The sequence below is a fragment of the Solanum verrucosum genome, unplaced genomic scaffold (genome assembly GCF_900185275.1).
Source record: "Solanum verrucosum unplaced genomic scaffold, falcon-dt-bn FXZP01000294.1, whole genome shotgun sequence".
NCBI classification, from domain to species: Eukaryota; Viridiplantae; Streptophyta; class Magnoliopsida; order Solanales; family Solanaceae; genus Solanum; species Solanum verrucosum.
Window position 1 is genome coordinate 807,887 of NW_026019925.1, and position 22,152 is coordinate 830,038.

Sequence of the window (22,152 nt, forward strand, 5' to 3'; positions counted from 1 at the left end):
GAAGTGCCAAGGAACTGGAAAACTTCATTTGGGACGTGGAACAATACTTCAAAACAAGCCGAATTGCGGAGGACGACAAGTTGAACATTGCTTCCATGTATTTGTCCAGTGATGCTAAACTTTGGTGGCGGTCTCGGAATTTGGATGATGAAAGTGTTGGTCGACCAAGGATTGATACTTGGGCCAAATTGAAGAAGGAAATGAGAGTACAGTTCCTCCCAAGCAAATGCATCATGATTTTTCACATCATATATACACAAGTATATTTTTTTATGTATACATCCTTTATATAATTCTATAACATCTTCTGACTATTGGTTAACTATACCGAGAGAGAAACTTAGACCCCTGCAGTCTGGACCTTTTACAGGCAGCTATTGTCTACTGCAGCAGATAATAAATTCTTACTACCAAACATGTTTCAAAAACGGATTTCTCCTCTGTATTTCCCTTCTGAGACTAAAAATGAAACTAGCAGTCAACCTTTCCAGTTCACAATTGCCTCCCAGAAGCAGGTGTTGGTCATGCTGCCACATCACACATGTTGACATCCTATTCTCTGCTACAATGTATTAATTTACGGTAAATATGTATTAATACCCAATTAATAGCTATCCTATCATCCCTAACATCACCAGATACTAGGCTGAAATTACTGAATGTTCATCAGAGCTGAGCCAGAATCAACAGTAACCAGTCTCACCATACCATAACTTCCTTTCTCCTTAAAAACAGGACAATATTGCTTACTCTTAGTAGTTACATTGAAGCATATCATTGACTTGAAGATCACAAGATAATCTAAACAAAATAAAACGCTAATTTATCTAATATGATTTACTCAAATACCAACCTGCCATTCTTGAAAGTTGCCTATGTAAAGCATTAACATCACTTGTTGAATAGAGGTTAGAAATAGTACCAGGGGTTGTAGACTCACCATTTGCTGAAGAAGATCCTGGACCTGGAAGAGCAGAAAGAAGGGTTAAAATGCCAAACTTTTGTCCTTGCAACATGTGAGAAATATATACGAAAAATATTATTGAATTGTGTATCTAAATAGTTACATTGAGACCCTATTTATAGACACTACATTGGAATCCTTTTCCAACTAGGATTCCTATTCTTATTCCTATTCCTATTTCTATTCTAAGTAGGAAATACTTATTTCTATTCTAACACTCCCCCTCAAGCTGGTGCATACAAATCATATGTACCTAGCTTGTTACAGATGTAATTAATACGAGGACATGTGAGGGACTTGGTGAAGATATCTGCAAGCTGATCATTTGACTTCACAAATTTCGTAACAATATCTCCCGAGAGTATCTTTTCTCTGACAAAGTGACAATCAATCTCAATGTGCTTAGTCCTTTCATGAAACACTGGATTTGATGCAATATGAAGAGCCGCTTGATTATCACACACAAGTTCCATCTGATCAACTTTGCCAAATTTTAGTTCTCCCAGCAACTGTTTGATCCAAACTAGCTCACAAGTTGCTGTCGCCATTGCTCGATATTCTGATTCTGCACTAGATCGAGCAACCACATTTTGTTTCTTACTCTTCCACGACACCAAATTACCTCCTACTAAAACACAATATCCGAATGTCGAACGTCTGTCAGAGGGTGATCCTGCCCAATTAGCGTCTGTATATCCAATGATATGCTCATGGCCTTGATCCTCAAAGAGTAGTCCTTTACCGGGAGCTGACTTTATATGTCGCAGAATACGAACAACTGCTTCCCAATGACTATCACAAGGGGAAGTCATAAACTGACTTACAACACTCACAGGAAAAGAGATGTCAGGTCTAGTCACTGTGAGAAAATTCAACTTTCCAACAAGTCGTCTATACCTTTCAGGATTACTAAGTGGCTCCCCCTGTCCTGGAAGGAGTTTAACATTCGGATCCATAGGAGTGTCAACAGGTCTACATCCCATCATTCCTGTCTCCTCAAGAATGTCTAAGGCATACTTGCGTTGAGAAATAACAATACCTGATCTAGACTGAGCAACCTCAATACCTAGAAAATACTTCAATCTGCCAAGGTCTTTAGTTTGGAAGTGCTTAAAGAGATGTTGCTTCAAATTGGTGATACCATCTTGATCATTATCGGTGATAACAATATCATCAACGTAAACAACCAAATAGATACATCGATTTGGTGCAGAATGCCGATAAAACACAGAGTGATCAGCTCCACTACGAGTCATGCCAAACTCCTGAATTACTGTGCTGAACTTCCCGAACCAAGCTCGAGGAGACTGTTTTAGACCATAGAGTGACCTGCGCAATCGACATACAAGGCTACTAGACTCCCCCTGAGCAACAAAACCAGGTGGTTGCTCCATATAGACTTCTTCCTCAAGATCACCATGCAGAAAAGCATTCTTAATGTTCAACTGATGAAGAGGCCAATGACGAACGGCAGCCATAGATAGAAAAAGACGAACAGATGCAATTTTAGCCACAGAAGCGAAAGTGTCACTATAATCTAGCCCAAATATCTGAGTATACCCTTTGGCAACAAGGCGAGCCTTAAGTCGATCAATCTGACCGTCTGGACCAATTTTGACTGCATAAACCCAACGACAACCAACAGTAGATTTACCTGCAGGAAGGGAGACAAGCTCCCAAGTACCACTCTTATGTAAAGCAGACATCTCATCAACCATAGCCTGCCTCCATCCAGAATGAGAAAGTGCTTCACCTGTAGTCTTAGGAATGGAAATAGAGGACAAAGACGACACAAATGCATGATGGGGTGATGTTAGACGATGATAACTTAAGAAGGTATAATGTGGGTTAGTATTTCGAGTGGATCGTATACCTTTTTGAAGTGCAAGCGGTTGGCTAGGAGGAGGCAAGTCCGCAGTAGGAGCAGGGTCCAGCGCATGACATGAATCATCTGGGACTAGGGTTGGACGTGGACGGCGATGATAAGTTAGTAGTGGTGGCACTACAACTGGAGATGTAGAAGTAACCGTAGATTCCTCAAAGGTTGGCACAGGTAAAACTTGAGGTATGGGTAAGACCATAGAGACATCAGGATGATCAGAAGATGTATAGTAAGGCTGAGACTCAAAAAATGTAACATCAGCGGACATAAGGTATCGATGAAGATCATGTGAATAACAACGATACCCTTTTTGGACTCGAGAGTAACCAAGAAAGACACATTTGAGGGCACGAGGAGCTAATTTATCTTTTCCTGGGGCTAAGTTATGAACAAAGAATGTGCTCCCAAAGACACGAGGAGGGATAGGATAGAGATGTGACTGAGGAAACAGTATGGAATGGGGAACCTGATTCTGAATAGAAGAAGAGGGCATTCTATTTATCAAATAACAAGACGTAAGAACTGGATCTCCCCAAAAACGCAGTGGAACATTGGATTCAAGGAGAAGAGTACGAGCGGTCTCAATAAGATGCCGATTTTTTCTTTCAGCTACACCATTTTGTTGAGGGGTGTATGGACAAGTAGTCTGGTGAATAATGCCTTGGTGAGTCATAAACTCCTGAAATTGGGAGGATAAGTATTCTAAGGCATTATCACTACGAAAAGTACGAATAGAAACACCAAACTGATTTTGTATTTCAGCAAAGAAACTTTTGAAAATAGAAAATAACTCAGAACGATCTTTCATTAAGAAAACCCAAGTACATTTTGAATAATCATCAATGAAACTAACAAAATAACGAAATCCTAAGGTAGAACTGACTCTACTAGGACCCCAAATATCAGAATGAACTAATGAAAAAATAGACTCTGAACGACCCTCAGTACTACGAGAAAACGTAGCACGAGTGTGTTTCCCAAGTTGACACGACTCACAATCTAATGTGGATAAACTAGACAAACTAGGCACCATCTTTTGCAGTTTGGATAGACTCGGATGTCCCAAACGTTTGTGAATTAGATCTGGGGAATCTGTAACGGAGCATGCTGCTAAGGAATTTGAAGAGGTAAGATAGTAAAGGCCTTGTGATTCATGTCCTGTTCCAATCATCTGTCCCGTACTGCGGTCCTGCATGAGAAAAAAATCATTGAAAAAAGTTATGCTACAATGTAGGGCTTTCGTCAAACGACTAACAGATGCTAGATTAAAAGGAGAACCAGGGACATAAAGAACAGAGTCTAGGGTAACAGAAGATAGGGGTTTGGCTTTTCCAACCCCTTTTGGTTTTGTTTGGATTCCATTGGCTAAAGTAATAGCTGGAAGAGATTGTGAATAAACAATATCGGATAAAAGTGATTTATTACCAGAGATATGATCAGAAGCCCCAGAGCCCATGACCCATGTTCCAAGAGTACTAGATTGCGACACACAAGCAAAAGAATTACCCACAACAGAGGCATCAGGTTGTGCAACCGAAACTACTTGTGGAGACGTTTGCTTATTTGCACGATACTGAAGGAACTCATCGTATTCTGTCTGAGCAATATGAGCATTATTGGATGGTTGATTAGGTTGAGCACCATATGCTACTGGTGGAGATGTCTGTTTACTTGCGCGATTTCGAAGGAACTCATTATATTCCTTTAGAACAATAGGATCATAACTGGGTGGTGGACCATGCAAAATATAACATATATCACGAGTGTGTCCAGGCTTATGACAATGACTACACTTGGATCGAGGTTTCCCAAAACGCCCTCCCCCTCGCCGATTCTCCATAGATTGATATGTACGCTTTTCAAAGGTTTGAGATGCGAGAATAGATGAGTCAACAGTGGGTGATGAAACTACCTTGTGACTGGGAGGTGCCGCAAGACGAAGGAGACGAGAGAATAATTCATCGATTGTAGGAACTGTAGGGCTAGCTAAAATCTGATCACGTACAGAATCATGATCAGGAGGAAGTCCAGCAAGAGTAAGAACTAGAAACAATGTTTGTCTGTGTTCTTGTTGTTTTTCCACATTCGTAGTAACTGGCATTAATGTGTCAAATTCCTCCATGACTGCCTGTACCTGTCCCAAGTAAGTAGACATATCGGATTCTTGTTTCTTTAAGTTGGTCAATCGAGATATCACATCATAGAATCGAGATATGTCATTAGTGTATAAAGCACGAGCCTTTTCCCAAACTGTATAACACGTCTGGAATGGGCGAAACAAGGGCATCAACTTGGAATCAATAGAACGCCATAGGAGACTACATAATTGAGCATCTACTTTCTCCCATTGTGCTTTGGCTTTTGCATCTTCCTCACTAGTCTTTGCCTTTACATCTACCTCATAAGCCTTGTTCGTTAAGTGATCTTGGACACCTTGACCCTTGCACCACAGCTCAACCGAGGAAGCCCAAGATAAATAGTTTGAACTTCCCAATAAAAGTTCTGAAGTGATTATAGGGCTAGAACTTCCAATCCCCATATTTTTGGAACCAAAAACATCACACCCAAAAGACATTATGCTAAATTTGTCTCGAAAAATTCAAATCTCGAAGAAAAGTCGCCGGAAACTGCCTGGAAATAGCCGGAACCCTAATTCCGGCGATCTGATCTGGTCAAAAACAGTATGGGCCTGGTCGGAATGGCTGGACGACCCCAACTGTCAAAAAAAATCTCAAAAAATATGATCAGAAAAGTCCTCACGCGCCGGCGCGTGAGACAGATCTCGCCGGAAACTACCACCTCCGATCGGCGTGTGAGAGCGTGTGGGGCGGTTTTTTCCGGTGGTTTTGGCTGGGGTTTGGTCGCGGGGGCTTTCCGAGCCTCGTGGTGGTGTTGGTTTTCGCACAACACCCACAGAAAGAAAAAAGAATAACAAAATCAGACCCAAAAGTCACCGGAAATTGACATAGACACACGGTGACTTGTTTGTTCTCACCAATGCTCTGATACCATGTGAGAAATATATACGAAAAATATTATTGAATTGTGTATCTAAATAGTAACATTGAGACCCTATTTATAGACACTACATTGGAATCCTTTTCCAACTAGGATTCCTATTCTTATTCCTATTCCTATTTCTATTCTAAGTAGGAAATACTTATTTCTATTCTAACACAACAATTCAAAATACAACAACAAATACCAGTTTACATTAGTTCAACCTTAATGTTATTTCTTTTCACTTATCTACTCCATTCATTTACATCTCAAGTCACTCTAAAAGTTCTTTTATCAAAGTCAATACAACAGTCCTTTTCATTTTACTCCTAAATCTATACAATTCAATCCAGATCAATTTAATGGAGCGGAGGAACAGCATGTTTTATTGGACTACATCTTAAATCTCTAATACAACTATCTCCCTTCAATTATATATTTATATTTGTTATAACTGTATGATTTTTTTTCAAGATTCCAAAATTTGTGCAGACTGCAGCCTTTACAGTAACATACAGACATCACTTAACATTGATCCATTCGTACAATTTTTCTGGAAGGTGCCCTATGTGAGGTCATCTGTGTTAATAACTTTTGAACCATGATTTCTGAGGCTACAAAATTTTGATGAAGCATGACTAGAAGTCTAGAACAATCAATGTGATCCTACTAAAGAAGAATGAAACAAATTCATATAGAAATCAAGTATATATTCGCAAGAAGATGGCACATAGCAAAGACCTCTCCTACTTCTAAAATGGTTCAAAAAGATACATCCACACAGAGAAGGAGAGGCGGCACCCCCTGAATGCAAACAAACTCAATAGTTTCTAGATCTACTGAGCCATACCTTCGCAGATTCTCTGTCTTCACATAAAAGATATTTATCTCCTTTCTTTTCATCTTGCAATGTATGATCTGCTGCATTATTGCCTTCACTGCAGGAGGGACCAGTCCCTCCTTTCTTGCAGCTACGAGAAGCTAACTGAATGTTCCCACGTAAATTTAAGCAATCCTTACACAAACAGAATAAAATTAAATTACAGATCAATATGATGTGAAGATTGGCTAATAGAAATTGTAGAAAGTGGCAGATATGACTTACTGAACCTAAATGACCAAGCTTCCCACAGTTGTAGCAAGATACTTGTTTTGGTCCATAATATTTGTAGTCTACGCATAAAAGATGGCCAAAAGCTTTGCAAACCCAGCATTGAATTTTCTATCCACATCAGATCATCAGATTCACCATTAGTTTAAAGTGAACATTGTTTACAATTTACTACTTTCAGAAAGAATGTAATCGAGATAACTAACTAGAATGTTTCACCCAAAGGTATTCCCTAGTAACCAATAAAGATGGACTAAAAATCATACGAGAACGGGGATCAAATCCCAACAGAGGCACACAAAAAATGATTTCCTTCCGTGTTCCTTCTGAGCATGGATCAAACTCTTCTCTAAGCATGATGGGCACTCAGCAAGGAAAACCGGAACCCAAGTGCTACACTAAGCTATGTGTTGCCAGGGGTAGCATGACTTGTAATTTAATATTTATGATTGTTTCCTCTCTAACTTGACCACTTGATGAAATGTAGATACAGGTGGGTAAATGGCCAATTTTACTGGACAGTTTTCTCTTTTGATAATTGGTGATCTAACCAGTATTTTTGTAATTGGTTTCATAGGTATTGTATTTCATGGTTCATATTTTGGATCTGGTTTATTCTTAGTGTTTTAATAGGTTGTGTCAAGACTCTAATTATGACCCAACTGTTGCCCCTATGTGGGAGGGACATAGCTTGGGGAGTTCCTATCTGTGGGGAATAAAATTATGATCAGCCTAATCCTTGGCTTGTAAAGTTCCAGGGTGTCTGTGCTGGTGAGAGGTTGTAAATACCTGGTGGAATAGTAAAGACGCCTGCAACTTGGCTCAAACACCATGTTGTGCAAATAATAATAATAATAATAATAACAACTGATAGTAATGTTGCTTCAATTCAAACATAAAAACATAAAATTACAGAATAGATAATTATACGGATTTTCTTATTAACGCTGTGCAAATCAAACATTAATATAATAGTCTAAGTAAGAGCTCATAGATTACCGTCAGTGAATTAGGGAGTGTGGAGTGAATATTATTTGTTTTAGAAGTCTTAAAAGAACAGTTTCCTGAAGTAATGACTCAATAGACAGCATAGCACGTATAAACAACAATAATTGTTTACCAGACAAGGATTTATGCCAATACCAGAATTAAGTTGATAATCCTCACGTACCTCAAGATCAGTAGAGGAATAACCATCTTTACAAGTGAACATATCATGTCCCGTGTCACCGCATTTTAAACAAAATTCACAAGATTGGGCTTGTAGTATCTATGTTTTAGCATTCGGACAATCTTTGGCTAAATGACCTCTTCTCTTGCAAATGAAGCAAGCAGTGACCTGGAAATGAAAAATATGGTTTTGTATGAATATCTGTCCCTTGCTACCCCCTCCCCCTCAAAGAAAAGTAAAAGAATAGAAAAGGGAGATAGCATAATATATGTAAGAAAAGTAAGGCCTCAAAAAAGAATGGTAAGCAGGAAGATGAAGCAAACGATTGAGAAAAATGTTGCCTACCACACAGATTGCTTTGATTTGTCGAACAAGCACGAGTTCATGATTTGCTATTTAACCTAAAACTAGAAAGGAGCTAAGACTAAGAAAAGAAATATTTTTTCTTTCTATATATTTTGTGAATTCCTTTTTATATGATTATGTTGCAAAACATGCATGTATCATATGCAAAAACCAAAAACATGCATGGAATTTATGGTTTGGATGTTTCCTCTTCTCTTATTCTAGTATCGAATGAGTTCTCATATGACAATGAGCTCGAATTTAGTGGAGATTTCTTTTTGGAATTTAAAGGTTCTTCTAAGTTTCTTGAACACTCTAGTGCTTATGTGAATAGCTTTTATGTGGAAGAATTTGTGGGAGGTGTACGTACTTGAGGATCCTTGGCTATATCATAGAGGTGTTTAATTTGATACATAATTTAGGGAGTTTGTGCCGCTGTTGCCATGCACATTGGGATACTATACTGATAGAAGTAAATTGGAGTTGCATGTATCATTTCCTATGGCATCTAGACGACAATATTGTTGTGCTTATATAAGTAGAAAATATTATATTGGGATGATGTCATCCACATGCTTTAGAAGGGTGTATTTATACATGCTAGGATTAATTGGGCTAAGTGAATACATGGTCACCATCTTATTTCGTTCCTACCATTATTGCTTATGATTAATGAATGTTGTTTACTAGTGCATGGCCTCTTGATTTTGCGAGGTTTAAATTCGAGAACGAATTTTTCAAGAAGAGGAGAATGATAGCATTCATGGTGGCATACCTCCAGTGAAGGGCTTGGATGAAGCTTGGGAAATCAAGAAGATGCTTATCATTGAAGAAGGGCCCAGGAATGAGCCGACAAGATGCTTATTGTAGATCAAGAACCCAATAATGTGCCCAAGAATTATGCCAAGGAGTGGACTAAGTGCTACACATATTTCATACTTCAGTCCAGGTCCAATAGGAGTAAGATTGGGGCCACATGGAGCCCAAGAGGAGGGGCCAATAAAAGGGTTGTTACATGTGAGAATCAAGCCTCCAAAGGGCTGCAATTAATGACCATAATGGCTTTTTCTCAAGCCTAAAAAAGCAGTTCAAAAGTCACAAAATAGGTGTGTTGGGAGCAAGAATTTGACAGTTTCCTTTTTTGTTAGCTAGTTTTGGGAAAGTTTGACATTATATTTTACTTGTTTTCCTAGTTTAAAGTTTCCTAGTTAGGTTTTCATTATTTGTTATTTCCATAAAACAAGGATGTGAATCCCATGCTATTTGGGATAAGGGTAGATTTTGTTATTTTACAATGAACATTATTATTAATATTACTAGCCTCTGGGTACGTGCGTTGCACGTGTATCCAAGCAAGGACTGATTCAATGTTATGGTTTCCAACACTTCCAATATGGAGCATAAATCTATGTGTAAAAAATCACTAAATTGCAAAAAATAGTCAACATGAACCATGAGTCATTTAGTACAAAATTGAACACATAAAATATGATTTTAAGACATTAATAATAGAATCAACAGTGAGAAAAACATATTAAATAAAACAGTGGCATAACTAAGATTTTCACTAAAAGGGGTTCAAAATATGAAGAACTAAACACACGAAGGTCAACATCTACTATATATATATAAAAAAACTATTTAAACCATATGTATAAATAGTGTAATTTTCCGTCAAAGAGGGTTTGAATGAATCCTCTTGGCCTTACCTGACTCCCCCGATAAAACAGATGGGTCAAGAATGATCCTTTCAACTTCATCTCATATCAATTTCCGATAAGATTGTGCTTTGTAATAACAATAAATATAAGTGAATAGATTCATTTTCTAATCAGGGTGGCTTGCATTTTTCCTTAAACTTTTGTGTAACCCATAAAATTATTGTGCCATGGTAACTCTTACAAATCTCTATGACATCATTGCATTACACGTTAGCTTCTAAATAACTTTAGGATATGACTGTTCAAATTCATTTTACACTGCAGCATATGAATATGATATATAATTATACATGAAAGGTAACTTTTCAAATTACTTATCCATTTTTTCAAATTAATTAAGGAAATCAATGCACTGATTTTGAAAGAATACATTATACCTGCATTTGAATCTAGTCCATATTATTGAACAATACAAAGTAACCTTTCAAATTCTTAACCTTTTGAGAGTAACTGAGAAAATTAAAGCATTTTTTTTAAAAGAATGAATTATATTAATTTAATTTCTCACTTTTAGTATTTAGTATAATATAATATCATTAAATGCTTAATATTTAATTAATTAAATATTTTATAGTATTATGATTGAATGTAGGGTAAAACGGTAATCCAACTTTGCACTTTGGAGCTTCCCACTTTTAGTAATATATGATATGATATGATGATTTAAGAGTTTCTTTTCTTTACACCTTTGGGTGTTGGCAACTTGGGATTAATCTTAACAACTTTATAAGAACGATTCTTCTAGAAGTAAGATTAATTCTTTAACTTGCTATTTTGACTCTTATTTGTGAATTAAAGGAGGTAATTAGTCTTATAGTAATTATTGTCTCTAATTTCTTCAAAATAGGGATCTAGATCAGTTTATTATCTAAATTCTTGATTTGACTCAATTAATATCATAATTAGCTTTAATCCGCTAATTTTTGAATACTTTAGATTGAAATTAGGGTTCTTAGCACTTAATTTTGAAATTTGGGAATTTTATTCTCGAATTTCGCATATCTTTAATCTTAATATTTTCTTGTTTTTATTCAAGTAACCCGATTCCTATCAAGTGATCTCCTCGAGCATGGTTTGGAAAACTTATAGCATTGTTATTCAGGAATTTGGCATGGTTCTAAGTGAAGCAAATCATTCTATATATTATCCTCTCTGCTCCAGGATTGTGCATGTACTTTTTTTTTAAAACTGGTAAGAAGGTTTGTGCATGTACTTGGGAGTTTACATTAATGACGTAGTATCACAGGTAATAATGACAAAGGAATTACCAAATCAAAACATTACCTTCTTAGCACTGCCATACTAAGGATCTTGCTCGACTAATGTACTTCTTGGGCATTGAGGTTGCTCAATCCAAATCATGTTGTTTCACAAATGACATACATAGTTGATATTCTTGAGGTGGCAGGATGATAGATTGTAGGCCTATTAGTACTCCAATAGATCCAAATATTAAGCTCCTACCAGGTTAGGGGAAGCCTTTTAGTGATCCCAAAAGATATAGGAAACTGGTAGAAAATTGAATTATCTCACTAAGACTCTACCTGAGATTGCCTTCCAGGTTAGTGTTGTAAGTCAGTTCTTGAATTCTCCTTATGACCGTCACTTGAATGTCGTTATTCACATTCGCATATGCATAAAATCTACTCCAAGGAAAGGACTACTTTACGAAGACCGAGAAGATGAAAAAATTGTTGGATATACGGATGGAACTGGAAGACCCTCCTACAAATGATCCACTTTTGGATAGCGTGTTCTAGTTGGGGGGAAATTTAAGGTGTCTTTGAAAATTAAGAAACAAAATGTGGTTGCTAGATCGAGTGCACAAGAAGAATACGAGCTATGGCAATGGTCACATGTAAAGTCATATGGATCTAGCAACTGCCGAAGGGTGAAATTTGAAGAGATAAAAGAAATGACACTTGTGTGCTAATGAGATTGCACTTCACATTGCATCGAATCTAGTGTTTCACAAGAGGACCACACACATAATGATTGATTGTCATTTTTTTAGTCATGCGACATCGTCACAAAGTTTGTGCAGTCAAATTATCAACTTGCCTACATATTCATCAAGTCCCTAATCGATCCCAAAACAAATTATATATGTACCAAACATGGTACACAACTTGAGGGGGAGTATTAGAATCCTTGTGAATATTCTAGAATATATGCAAATATAGTAGGTAGCTTAATTTACTCCTATTGTAATTAGGTATTTATTTCCTATCCTTTTAGGTCATATAAACATAGTTATTAAAATCCCAATGGCTTGAGGACAATCAAGTTGAGTGCTCTTTAGTTTCTCTTCCACTTCAAATGTTGAAGTGTGTGACCATCTCATCTAAAAACTAAAGTTACAACTTAGGTTGTTAGAGAGAACACACTTTGATTTACTATATTATATTCTTACCACGCTAGGTCAAGATGAACTCTCTGAGCTAGTTCATAATCAATGAGGCTTGTTTGCTCCATGATCAAGTCCATTTGTGCTACCTTTCCTAAGATATCATTTTTCTTTCTTTCTAGGCTCCCACGACTGGTAGCATTCCATTCCTTGAGCTTTCCTTTCAGAAATTTCAATTGTGTGGCTAGTATGAAATCAGATCTGCCTAATACTCAAAGAATTCCACCATTCCCTAATCACTCCTTGAACACTGTTGTCTAGAGCCATCAATTCTCGAATTTGAAATAGGATTTACAATGATTCCAATCTACAAACTGTAGTATGAAGGGTGAACTATCAGTGAGTCCTGGGCAAAGTGGCTTGCCTGATTTGCATGAAAGTCTCATCCCATTCTGTAGAGAATAGAAACCTTTCTATCTTTAGGGTCTTCCTTTGATTGTTCCCTCTGTTCCAGGTGAAGATCCACCAAATAAAGGTGGATCTATTAGCCCCATGTCCTGGATGAAGTCTGAGAAATCATTCATAGCTCTGGTGAAAATAGGATTGTTGCATCTTTCATGTATGAACCTTGTTGTGTTGAAATCTCCACACACCACCCAGGGACCCTCACAAATACCCCTACGAGCAACAAACTCCCCCAAGAGCGCTCTCCTCTCCAACCTGTTATGAGGGCCATATACTCCTGATATGTACCAAGAGATATTGTTGCTTAAATCTGTCAACTGACTAGTAATGGAGTAAGCACTTGTGTTGACTAGCTCCCCCTTGTAACTTCTTTTATTCCACATAATCACTATCCCCCTTCTAGTTCCAGTTACTTCCTGTAAACAAAATCTACCCATCTACGTCCCCATATTTGACTGAAGAAACTAATGACATCCCCTTCTAGCTTTGTTTCTTGTAAAACAACCACCTCTGCCTACCATTTTAACAACAGCAGCTTCATTACCTCCCTTTTGTTCTTATTGTTCAATCCCCTCACATTCCAGGATAGAATTTTTAGCTTCATTGATCACCCATTTTTAAAAGCCTTCCCCTAGTTCTTTGGTCACCATCCTTGTATCTAATATTACTTATCGATCCCTGAACCTCCTTTGATTCCCTGTGAGTGTAGTCTTGATGTTTGAACTGTTGAGTTCACCCTTGGTCCCATGTCTCCTTTTGTCAATTTTCGTAAAAAGAGATGGAACATCCCATTCACACCCTTGACAGTGAGCACCAAATTTCTTACTCATTTTTAATACATTCTGGTGGACCCAAAATGTAACTTCTGTTTCTGCATTCTGTTCTCTCACCTTCAATTGTGACTTCTTACTGTTGCACAGTGTAATCATTGCCCCCTAGAATCATTGCATGCATGCTCTGATTTTGATCTTCATCCCCTGTTTCTGCTTCTTGAGTCTCTAACTCGAATTCCTCCTGTCCTTGTTCTTCCAGTTGATCCTCCAGGTCTGCTGACATAATTGGTGTGAAACTGATAATATTCTCTAGCAAAGGGGAGATAGAGCCCTCTTCTGCGATCGGGTCTAAGATCTGTATGTGTTCCCCAGTGCAAATTCTTGGCTACAATATAACCTGAAGAGGAAGGTCTGATTCTTGCTTCGATGGCTCTTTTGACAAATTTTTGCACCGATTTCCCCTCAAACAGACTGGTGTTTAATTTTTACTCCTACTGCTCATTTATGAAAATTTGTGTATCAAGGTACCCTTATCTTTCAAGACTTCATTCGCTAGGGCATAAGTTTAGTGTTTTTTACTAACCTTTGATATCTCCCCACGTGCCCCCTCACATGCTAAATTTTTGAATTTGAAAACCTCCCTACTTAAATCTAGGTCTTCTAGACCCAGGTCTTTCCCCAAAAAGGGTGATTTTCCTCTCTCCTCGGTCTCCTATTCATTCCAAATCCAGTCTCTGCATTTGTTGTCGAACTCGTTCATCATTTCTTTGGTCCACAAGTGTAAAGGAAGACCCAACACTCATATCCAAGTGCTGGAATACTGGCGCATCTTTGGAACACAATCGGATGAGGGAGACCACCAAGCTAAGTGCAGCTTCTTTTGCTCCCACTTCCAGTCACAGATCATAGTATATTCTGCCAATATCCTTGTTGGAAAATCGAAGAGAAATTGATGGTCGCAAAGCTCAAAACCTCCGACAGAACTTCCCCGTTGGCATGTGCCCACCTGCAAACAACAGTCTGATTTGGGATCTTTTCCCCGTCGAAATGCCCCACCCATCTCTCAGGATATCTTTGTTGTAGATTTCTGCTGCTCCGGTGGCTATGATGATGTTGCCTTCACCAGAATGAACTGTGATTTTTCCAAACTGCTACTATGGAGATAAACCTGCCAAAGACATTAAATTTATTTCCGCAAAGTAAATGGCATTGTGGTCCCTAAGTTTCCATCTTCTGACTTCCTTTCCTTTAACTTCTGAGGCCTGATGCAGTAAATAACAGATCCAAGATCTGACTTTCCAGCTGATTGTCATGCTTCAAAGCACGTTGTTCCTCAATTCCATCCAGTCAAACCATGTTACTGAAGGAGTAACATATTTGTGATATTGTATGACTTCTCCCCAGCTCTAAAATAGATCTTGTGGTCCATTTTCTTAAGCAATCAAGGGGTGATTGGAGAAAAAACACAGTTACGAAGGTTTCCGGCAGAAAGACTTATCTTCTTCTATTTCTTGTTCTTTTTCTTCTCCTCATTTGTATTAACCTTGATAAACTTAGAGAAGATTGAACGAGTTAGAAGAATAACCAATCATAGGTTGAACCTTGAACATGCGCAATCTCAGGATACCTCATGCAATGCTTTATGTAGTCATACAGGGTAGTGAGATTTCCAACGTTTATTAGTCTTCAATAGTTCAATTATATATTCCGGAAATTAAAAAAACTATGTCAAAACTATCTCAGTACCAAAAACTGTTGTTTTATAAATATTTTCTGGTGAACTACCAGAAGCATTTGAGTAAAAGAAATTCATTACCCCAGTACCCCAAATTTTAGCATGAGACTGCACATGCATAAACTACCATAAACATCTCCAACTATTATAAGTATCTCCACTATACTAAATGAGAAGATCTGATCACAGATGATAAACCCCAATGGTCAGGTGCTTAACTAGCTAGTACTTTGAAGAACACCAGCGTTCCCAAGGTATTAAAAACATGAGGAAAAAGATAAGTCAAGTATTAAAACATCTAACAAGAAAGATGAGAGAACGAAATCAAATGAATGTTAAACTTAGTCAATAGATGGCCATCGCATTAAACATCATTGTAGAAACCACAAAATAAAAGACAGAAGAAAGAGCATAAGGATAACTCAATATAACCAACTTGAGAGAGAGAGGACTCCATATAATTGGAAAGGTTCTAACATATCATTTTGTATTTTCCCACCACGGTTAGACGCTATTGTTAAGGTTTTTTATTATAAGTTACTTCTTCAAGGTACCAGTAAAAGAAAAGTTACTTCTGTAAGATTCAAGGGTGCAAAGAGAAACCAAGTCCTACGTTAAGTGTTAACCCAGCTGTTCATTTCCTAGACATATACATGTCCAATGGGTAGAACATAGATGTGGATATATCATTTGGAACCTTCAAATACACATCAGAGCTGCATCAAATTGATCATACCAGTTTAAAACAGGTGGAAACTCACGTCCACGTAACACGGGTAGGACGGGAGAAATAACTAAAAGGAAACCCAGGGAAAAGGTATGTTCCAAGTGTCGACATAACTCACATTGAAGATTTTGGTCGAGAATGGTAAATAATATATATCATAAAATTGTGAAGCAGCTAAGTACGATGGTGAAACTGGTGAAACAATTGTAACCAGACCTTCTTGCAATATTTTCCATTATGCCCATAATGTCCGCAGATAAAGCATCGCCGTTTCTTCTTTTCAAGAGGACTACAACCTGCTGCTCCATGGTTTTCTTCACCACATATTTGGCATGTTTCCCATATGCTCCCTTTGAAGTCAGTGTTATCAAAGACGCGCTTTAAGCGTGCTTAAGCCCTAAAGCAAGGCTCAAAATGTGTTGAGCGCTTCGCCTCGCTTTATGTGCGCTTCAGTGTCGTCATCATAGTTTTAAGACAAACTTCTCCTTGTCAATGAGCCTCTTGTGAAGAAGTGACACTAAACAATTGATATTTCACTTTATCATAATTTTTTCAATTTCTTTGGTCATATATTTGTCATTCATGTTTATAATTATTAGTCTTGGACTAAACATACACATTTTATTTTTTTTCTCCCTTTGCGCCTTTTTCCATTAAAGCCCACGCTTTATTTGCGCTTTGCAATAACTTAAAGGAAACCCAGGGAAAAGGTATGTTCCAAGTGTCGACATAACTCACATTGAAGATTTTGGTCGAGAATGGTAAATAATATATATCATAAAATTGTGAAGCAGCTAAGTACGATGGTGAAACTGGTGAAACAATTGTAACCAGACCTTCTTGCAATATTTTCCATTATGCCCATAATGTCCGCAGATAAAGCATCGCCGTTTCTTCTTTTCAAGAGGACTACAACCTGCTGCTCCATGGTTTTCTTCACCACATATTTGGCATGCTTCCCATATGCTCCCTTTGAAGTTAAAATATCTAGGGGGCCGCTACAAAAATTGGTAATGATATGCTATCACAGTTGTTGAAAGCAACTATTTAAACATGACATCTGAATTTTAAGTACACTCACCAGAAGTCTCTGCAACACCACAGTTCCCTTTTTTTCAAATAATTCAGTCTCCAACACCATCACTTGTTTCACATTTGTTTCAGCATGCACCTGCAAGGCACTCACTCTCCTTAATAAACCTCTAAAATCAATTGCCAAAGGCTCGAAAAAATCAAATTTTATTAGGAGCTTTATGCTTCCAAGTTCTTCACTCAATGCACAACCAGAAGAAACGTTGCCAATAGAAATGGAGGATAAAAAAAGAAAAGAGAAGCTGTTAACTTTCAGCACATCATTAAGTTACAAGCAGATGATGAAATAATAGGCTAGTAAGGGGTTAGGATAATAATTGGCACCTAAACTATGTTTCTTCCGTTTCAATCCAGTACTATTAAAATTACAAAAAGGTGCGAAAAAATAAAAATATGAGGCTGATTATCTTTCAATTTCTGTACCTGACTGTAAATAACAGCAGCAACATGAATTTATGTTCCATCGACTCGGCTACTTGTATAAGTTTAAGTGTATTGCAAGAAATCTACACAAACACACACCCATGCCAAAAGAAGCCCCCAGAAAATAGCTAAGTCTAGACAAAAGCCTGTAGCTACCTAGGCCTCGTAAAATGTGCCTGGGAACATTTTTTTGTGCTCAAAAATATTAGATTGATTTTTTGTAATCATGTTCAGAAACTAAAATTTCTTGAGGCTTCTAGCTGACATAGAGGAGATACAGGATCACAGAGCACTAGAGGAAGAAGAAATAACCTCTAGATTAGCACTTAACATGGAGTTTGAAAACATAGCTAAAAGGACAGAGACTACATGGAGGCAGAGGTCCAGGGAAGTGTAAATAAAGCAAGGGGAAAGAAACACCGGTTTCTTTCATAGAACTGCTAATGCACAAAGGAGAATAAACACAATTGCCAAGCTGAAAGTGAGAGGGGAGATCTTGACTTAATCAGAAGAGGTGCAAGAGGAGAAAGTAGATTATGAGGAAGCTTTACTCAGAGTCAGAAGACTGGAGACCACAACTTGATATAAGGAATTGCCCCATAATTTGAGAAGAGGAAAATAATTAATGTTGATGGCAGTCTTTGACCAACAGGAAATACTGGAGGGCATAAAAGCATGTGAAGGTGGCAAAGCACCAGGGGAGGATGGATTCTCCATGGCTTTTTTTAATGAATGTTGGGATTAGACGGCTGTGATTGGTCCAAAGGGCGGGTCACACACGGATTTTTCGGTTATCAAAAAAAAAAAAAAAACTAATGATGAAATGGCTATAGAAATTTGTAACAGGGGAAAATATGCTATAGAAGGAGGTTATCAGGGCAAAATATGAAATGGAGGATTAGTGGGTAGCAAAGATGGTGGTTACGCATTTGGAAACCCCTCAGAAACCTTTGACCACTAGTTCTATCTAGAATTAGTTTTATGGTGGGGAATGGTTTGAAAGTGTCATTCTGGGAGGACAAATGGATAGATCATAGACCCTTAAAACAGTTATACCCAGGCATCCACATTTTAAGCCTGCAACAACAGGCAATTGTGGCTGAAATGTGTACAGGTCAAGGGTGGAATCTGCATCTCAAAAGAAATTTAAATGACTGGGAAATGGAGAGGATGGGGTGCTTTCTACAACACAATAGCACCTTTCAGTAACTTAACAGGGAAGAGGACACAGCAGTGTGGAAGATAGGCAGCAATGGGATTTTCACTGTCAATTCTGCATATCGAGATCTAATTGTCTTAAATAACAGGGAGGAGAATTGGTCACGGAAGATGATATGGAGGGTTAAAATTCCATACAAGGTAAACTGTTTCTCTTGGCTGCTGGCTAAGAAAGCAGTGCTGACACAGGAAAATATGAAGAAAAGGGGGTTCCAACTTCGTTCCAGATGTTGCTTATGTTGGGAACAAACGGAGACAGTCAACCATCTATTTTTTACATTGCAAATGGGTAGATCAGCTTTGGGGGATCTTTATCAGCTTAAGAAAGATAACATTGGTTAAGCCTTGGAATATAGAAGGTGTTCTAAAATGCTGGATCAGTGTGGGCAATGCTACTGAAAAAGGAAGAGAGACGAAAGATTGTCCCAGCGTGTATATGGTGGACAATGTGGAAAGAAAGTAATCAGAGATGTTTTGAGGCAAGCAGAACAATTTAGAGAATTTTAAGATGAATTGTTTAGCTCTTTATTACTTTTGGTGTAAACAGGAAGTGCTAGTGCAGCCAGAAGATATTTTTGATGTTTTAGACAATTTGTAACAAAAAGTACAAATAGGACTCCAGTGATATAGACGGTAATACTTTTAGGGGGGGAATACATTTTTTGACGTAGCATACATGTGGATATATAGATGAAAAGTTACCATTCTAAAAAAAGGGAAACCTAGTGCTGCAAGCGAGGATAAATCACCTCAAAAAGGCAGCAATGGCTCTAATACAATGAGGATTTCAAGGAGAAGAAAACGCTTCTTTCTACTACTTGATGAATTTCCATCCCATGAGAATGGGTACTTATACAATAAGTCCTACGACTAAATAAGGAAAGAAATATTACATAATCAATTGCCATCAATACTATATCAATTCTTGATCAATTTACTCCTATAATTATGCCAGGAAATCAATATCAATCAACAGTAACCTTAATTTTCTTTCTCGTTTTAGAATAGGTGTACTTCACTATTTAAACACCCAAAAGGCTCGAGGGAATAATCAATCTAAGCTTTCTCTCAACATTCTTTCATGCGACTTTATTTGCCACATGGTATTAGAGCCATACTCATTCATATGTTTGGTTTACCCAATGTTGGACCCTTATGTTTAGCCCCTATGTTATGTTGTTCATGCTCCAGATGTCCAGTCGTGAGCATGTAATTCTTGGTTTATGAAAGGTTGGGTCCCATGTTATGTTCCTCCAAATGTCAAATCTTCGGCGTGCAGAAGAGTGTTAAGCATCTCAAATAGGTGGAGGAAATGAATAGTTCGTTCCCTCATATCGTTTTGAGCAATCCTCGCTTCTTGAGATAGTTTTTTTGGGGTTGAGTTATGCCTAAGGGTCATTTCTTATCCCCAACATCTTTATCTTTGTTCTTTCTTTTAAAATACTGGTTGTTTGGTCAAAAGTTGAAGTGGAACCCCAAAGCTCCCCATCTCTACAGGCATTTCTTCAACTTCACTGTTGGACAACCAGATTTAACTGTCCGTTGAAGACTCCACCACAACATCATCACTTAGTGCTCATGATTATAACCTTCCTCACCATTAGCCTAGAGAGATTCATTGACAATGAACTTTTGAAAATACCATAAGCAGATTCATACTCAAAAGGTAACCACAAAACCAGTAATTATGCTTACTAAATAGTCTATGAAAGGAACAACTTATTATTTGCATCTATTTTTGCTCTGAACTATTGTAAAAAGAAACAAAAGTATGCAATTAAACCCAAATTCAAAACTGGATCTCCTTTTATCATCTGTACTTAAAACTCTACTATTTGAATGACAATTCAGTGAAGTGGCAGAGAAAAAAGAGTGTACACACTGAGAAGTAGAACTAATGACTTACAATGGTCTCTCGCTCTTCACTCCTCTTTTCTTCTGCTAGTGGTGGTTCCGACTGAGTTTTAAGTTGAGCTGAAGGGCACCCCATATCTGCAGACAAATCTTCACCACCTTCAGGGAAGCATGAACATTGTTCAGTGACTGTTGAAGCCATTACATCACCAATAATTTCAGCTCCATCTTTTTGTTGATTATCTTCTTTCCCACCATCAGCCTAAGAGAATTTAAAGACACTTTTTCTTCAGATACCAAGAGGAGGTTCATATTCAAAAAGAATAATTACTATGCCTCTGATCGTTTTGCTTTTAAATTCAATCTGACTCTGTCCAGAACTAATGATAGGAGGTAGCAAGAAACATTGAAAAATGAATCCGAGACAATCTCCCTTCGGTAACCTACTTGAATGCCCACAATAAAAAATAGGACCAAAAAGGAAAGGTACAATAACACATATCAGAAGTAGGATTAATGAGCTTACAACAGCCTCTTCTTCTTCAATCCTCTCCTTCTCGAGTATTGCTGTTTTGGTCAGAGATTTAAATTGTGCTGTAACAAGGCCTATATCTCCAGACATTCTTCAACTATAGAGTAGGATATACACAGCTCACTGACTGTTAAAGACTCCACCAAGTCACCGGCTATTCTTCTCCAGATTTTGGTTGATTATACACTTTCACACCATTAGCCTGCGAAAGATATTAATGTAGAAGATTCTCTTTAAAGCACCAAAAAATGTTATACTCAGTAAATACTACTAAATAGTGTGGTTACAAAAAATAAGTAGATATTTAAAAGTGTATAAACAGAGATCTTTTTCATCTCTTCCTTATAGTTCTGCTATATTTTCTTTGCCTTATTCATAGGTCCTTGATTGAAAAGAATTTGGAATCATAATTACTATAATTGGGAAGTTAGTTCTTCTCTTCCTATTGTTAATGCCAAGATTCGACACAGATCAACTGAAGGATCAAAATCCAAGTCAAAAACCAAATCCTTGAAGCTAGTTTGCTGCAGGACGATAATCGTCTTCATAGTGATGGATTAGGCCTAAAACGGGCTTGGCCAGTCAATTAAGAAGTTCTTTGGCAAAGATCATGACGAGAATGGGCTGTCCAAGAAGATAAATTCAAGAGACAGCTATAACCCAATTTAGCATGGTATATGAGAGTTACCGCATTTGACCAAGTTCAAGGAAGCTCTTACAGTTGGAGGAACTAGTTAACAACCAAGTTCTCATAGATTGTGAACGGATGAGTGTTTCTTGGTCAGATAATAC

The 22,152-nt window shown here is 37.7% G+C and overlaps 1 protein-coding gene across 1 annotated transcript in view; it reads right to left on the bottom strand.

Moving 5' to 3' along the window:
* The window catches only part of LOC125827643 (uncharacterized), a 36,662-nt gene extending 15,103 nt beyond the window's left edge, over positions 1–21,559 (bottom strand). Inside the window, exons 1-7 of the mRNA XM_049506954.1 lie at positions 21,355–21,559; positions 20,881–21,090; positions 17,323–17,412; positions 17,078–17,239; positions 6,952–7,068; positions 6,697–6,861; positions 941–964 (exon numbers count right to left, since the gene is read on the bottom strand). Of these exons, the coding sequence (XP_049362911.1) occupies positions 941–964; positions 6,697–6,861; positions 6,952–7,068; positions 17,078–17,239; positions 17,323–17,412; positions 20,881–21,090; positions 21,355–21,450 (864 nt within the window). The 5' untranslated portion in view covers positions 21,451–21,559. The remainder of the gene's footprint in view (positions 1–940; positions 965–6,696; positions 6,862–6,951; positions 7,069–17,077; positions 17,240–17,322; positions 17,413–20,880; positions 21,091–21,354) is intronic.
* Positions 21,560–22,152: the final 593 nt, after the last annotated feature.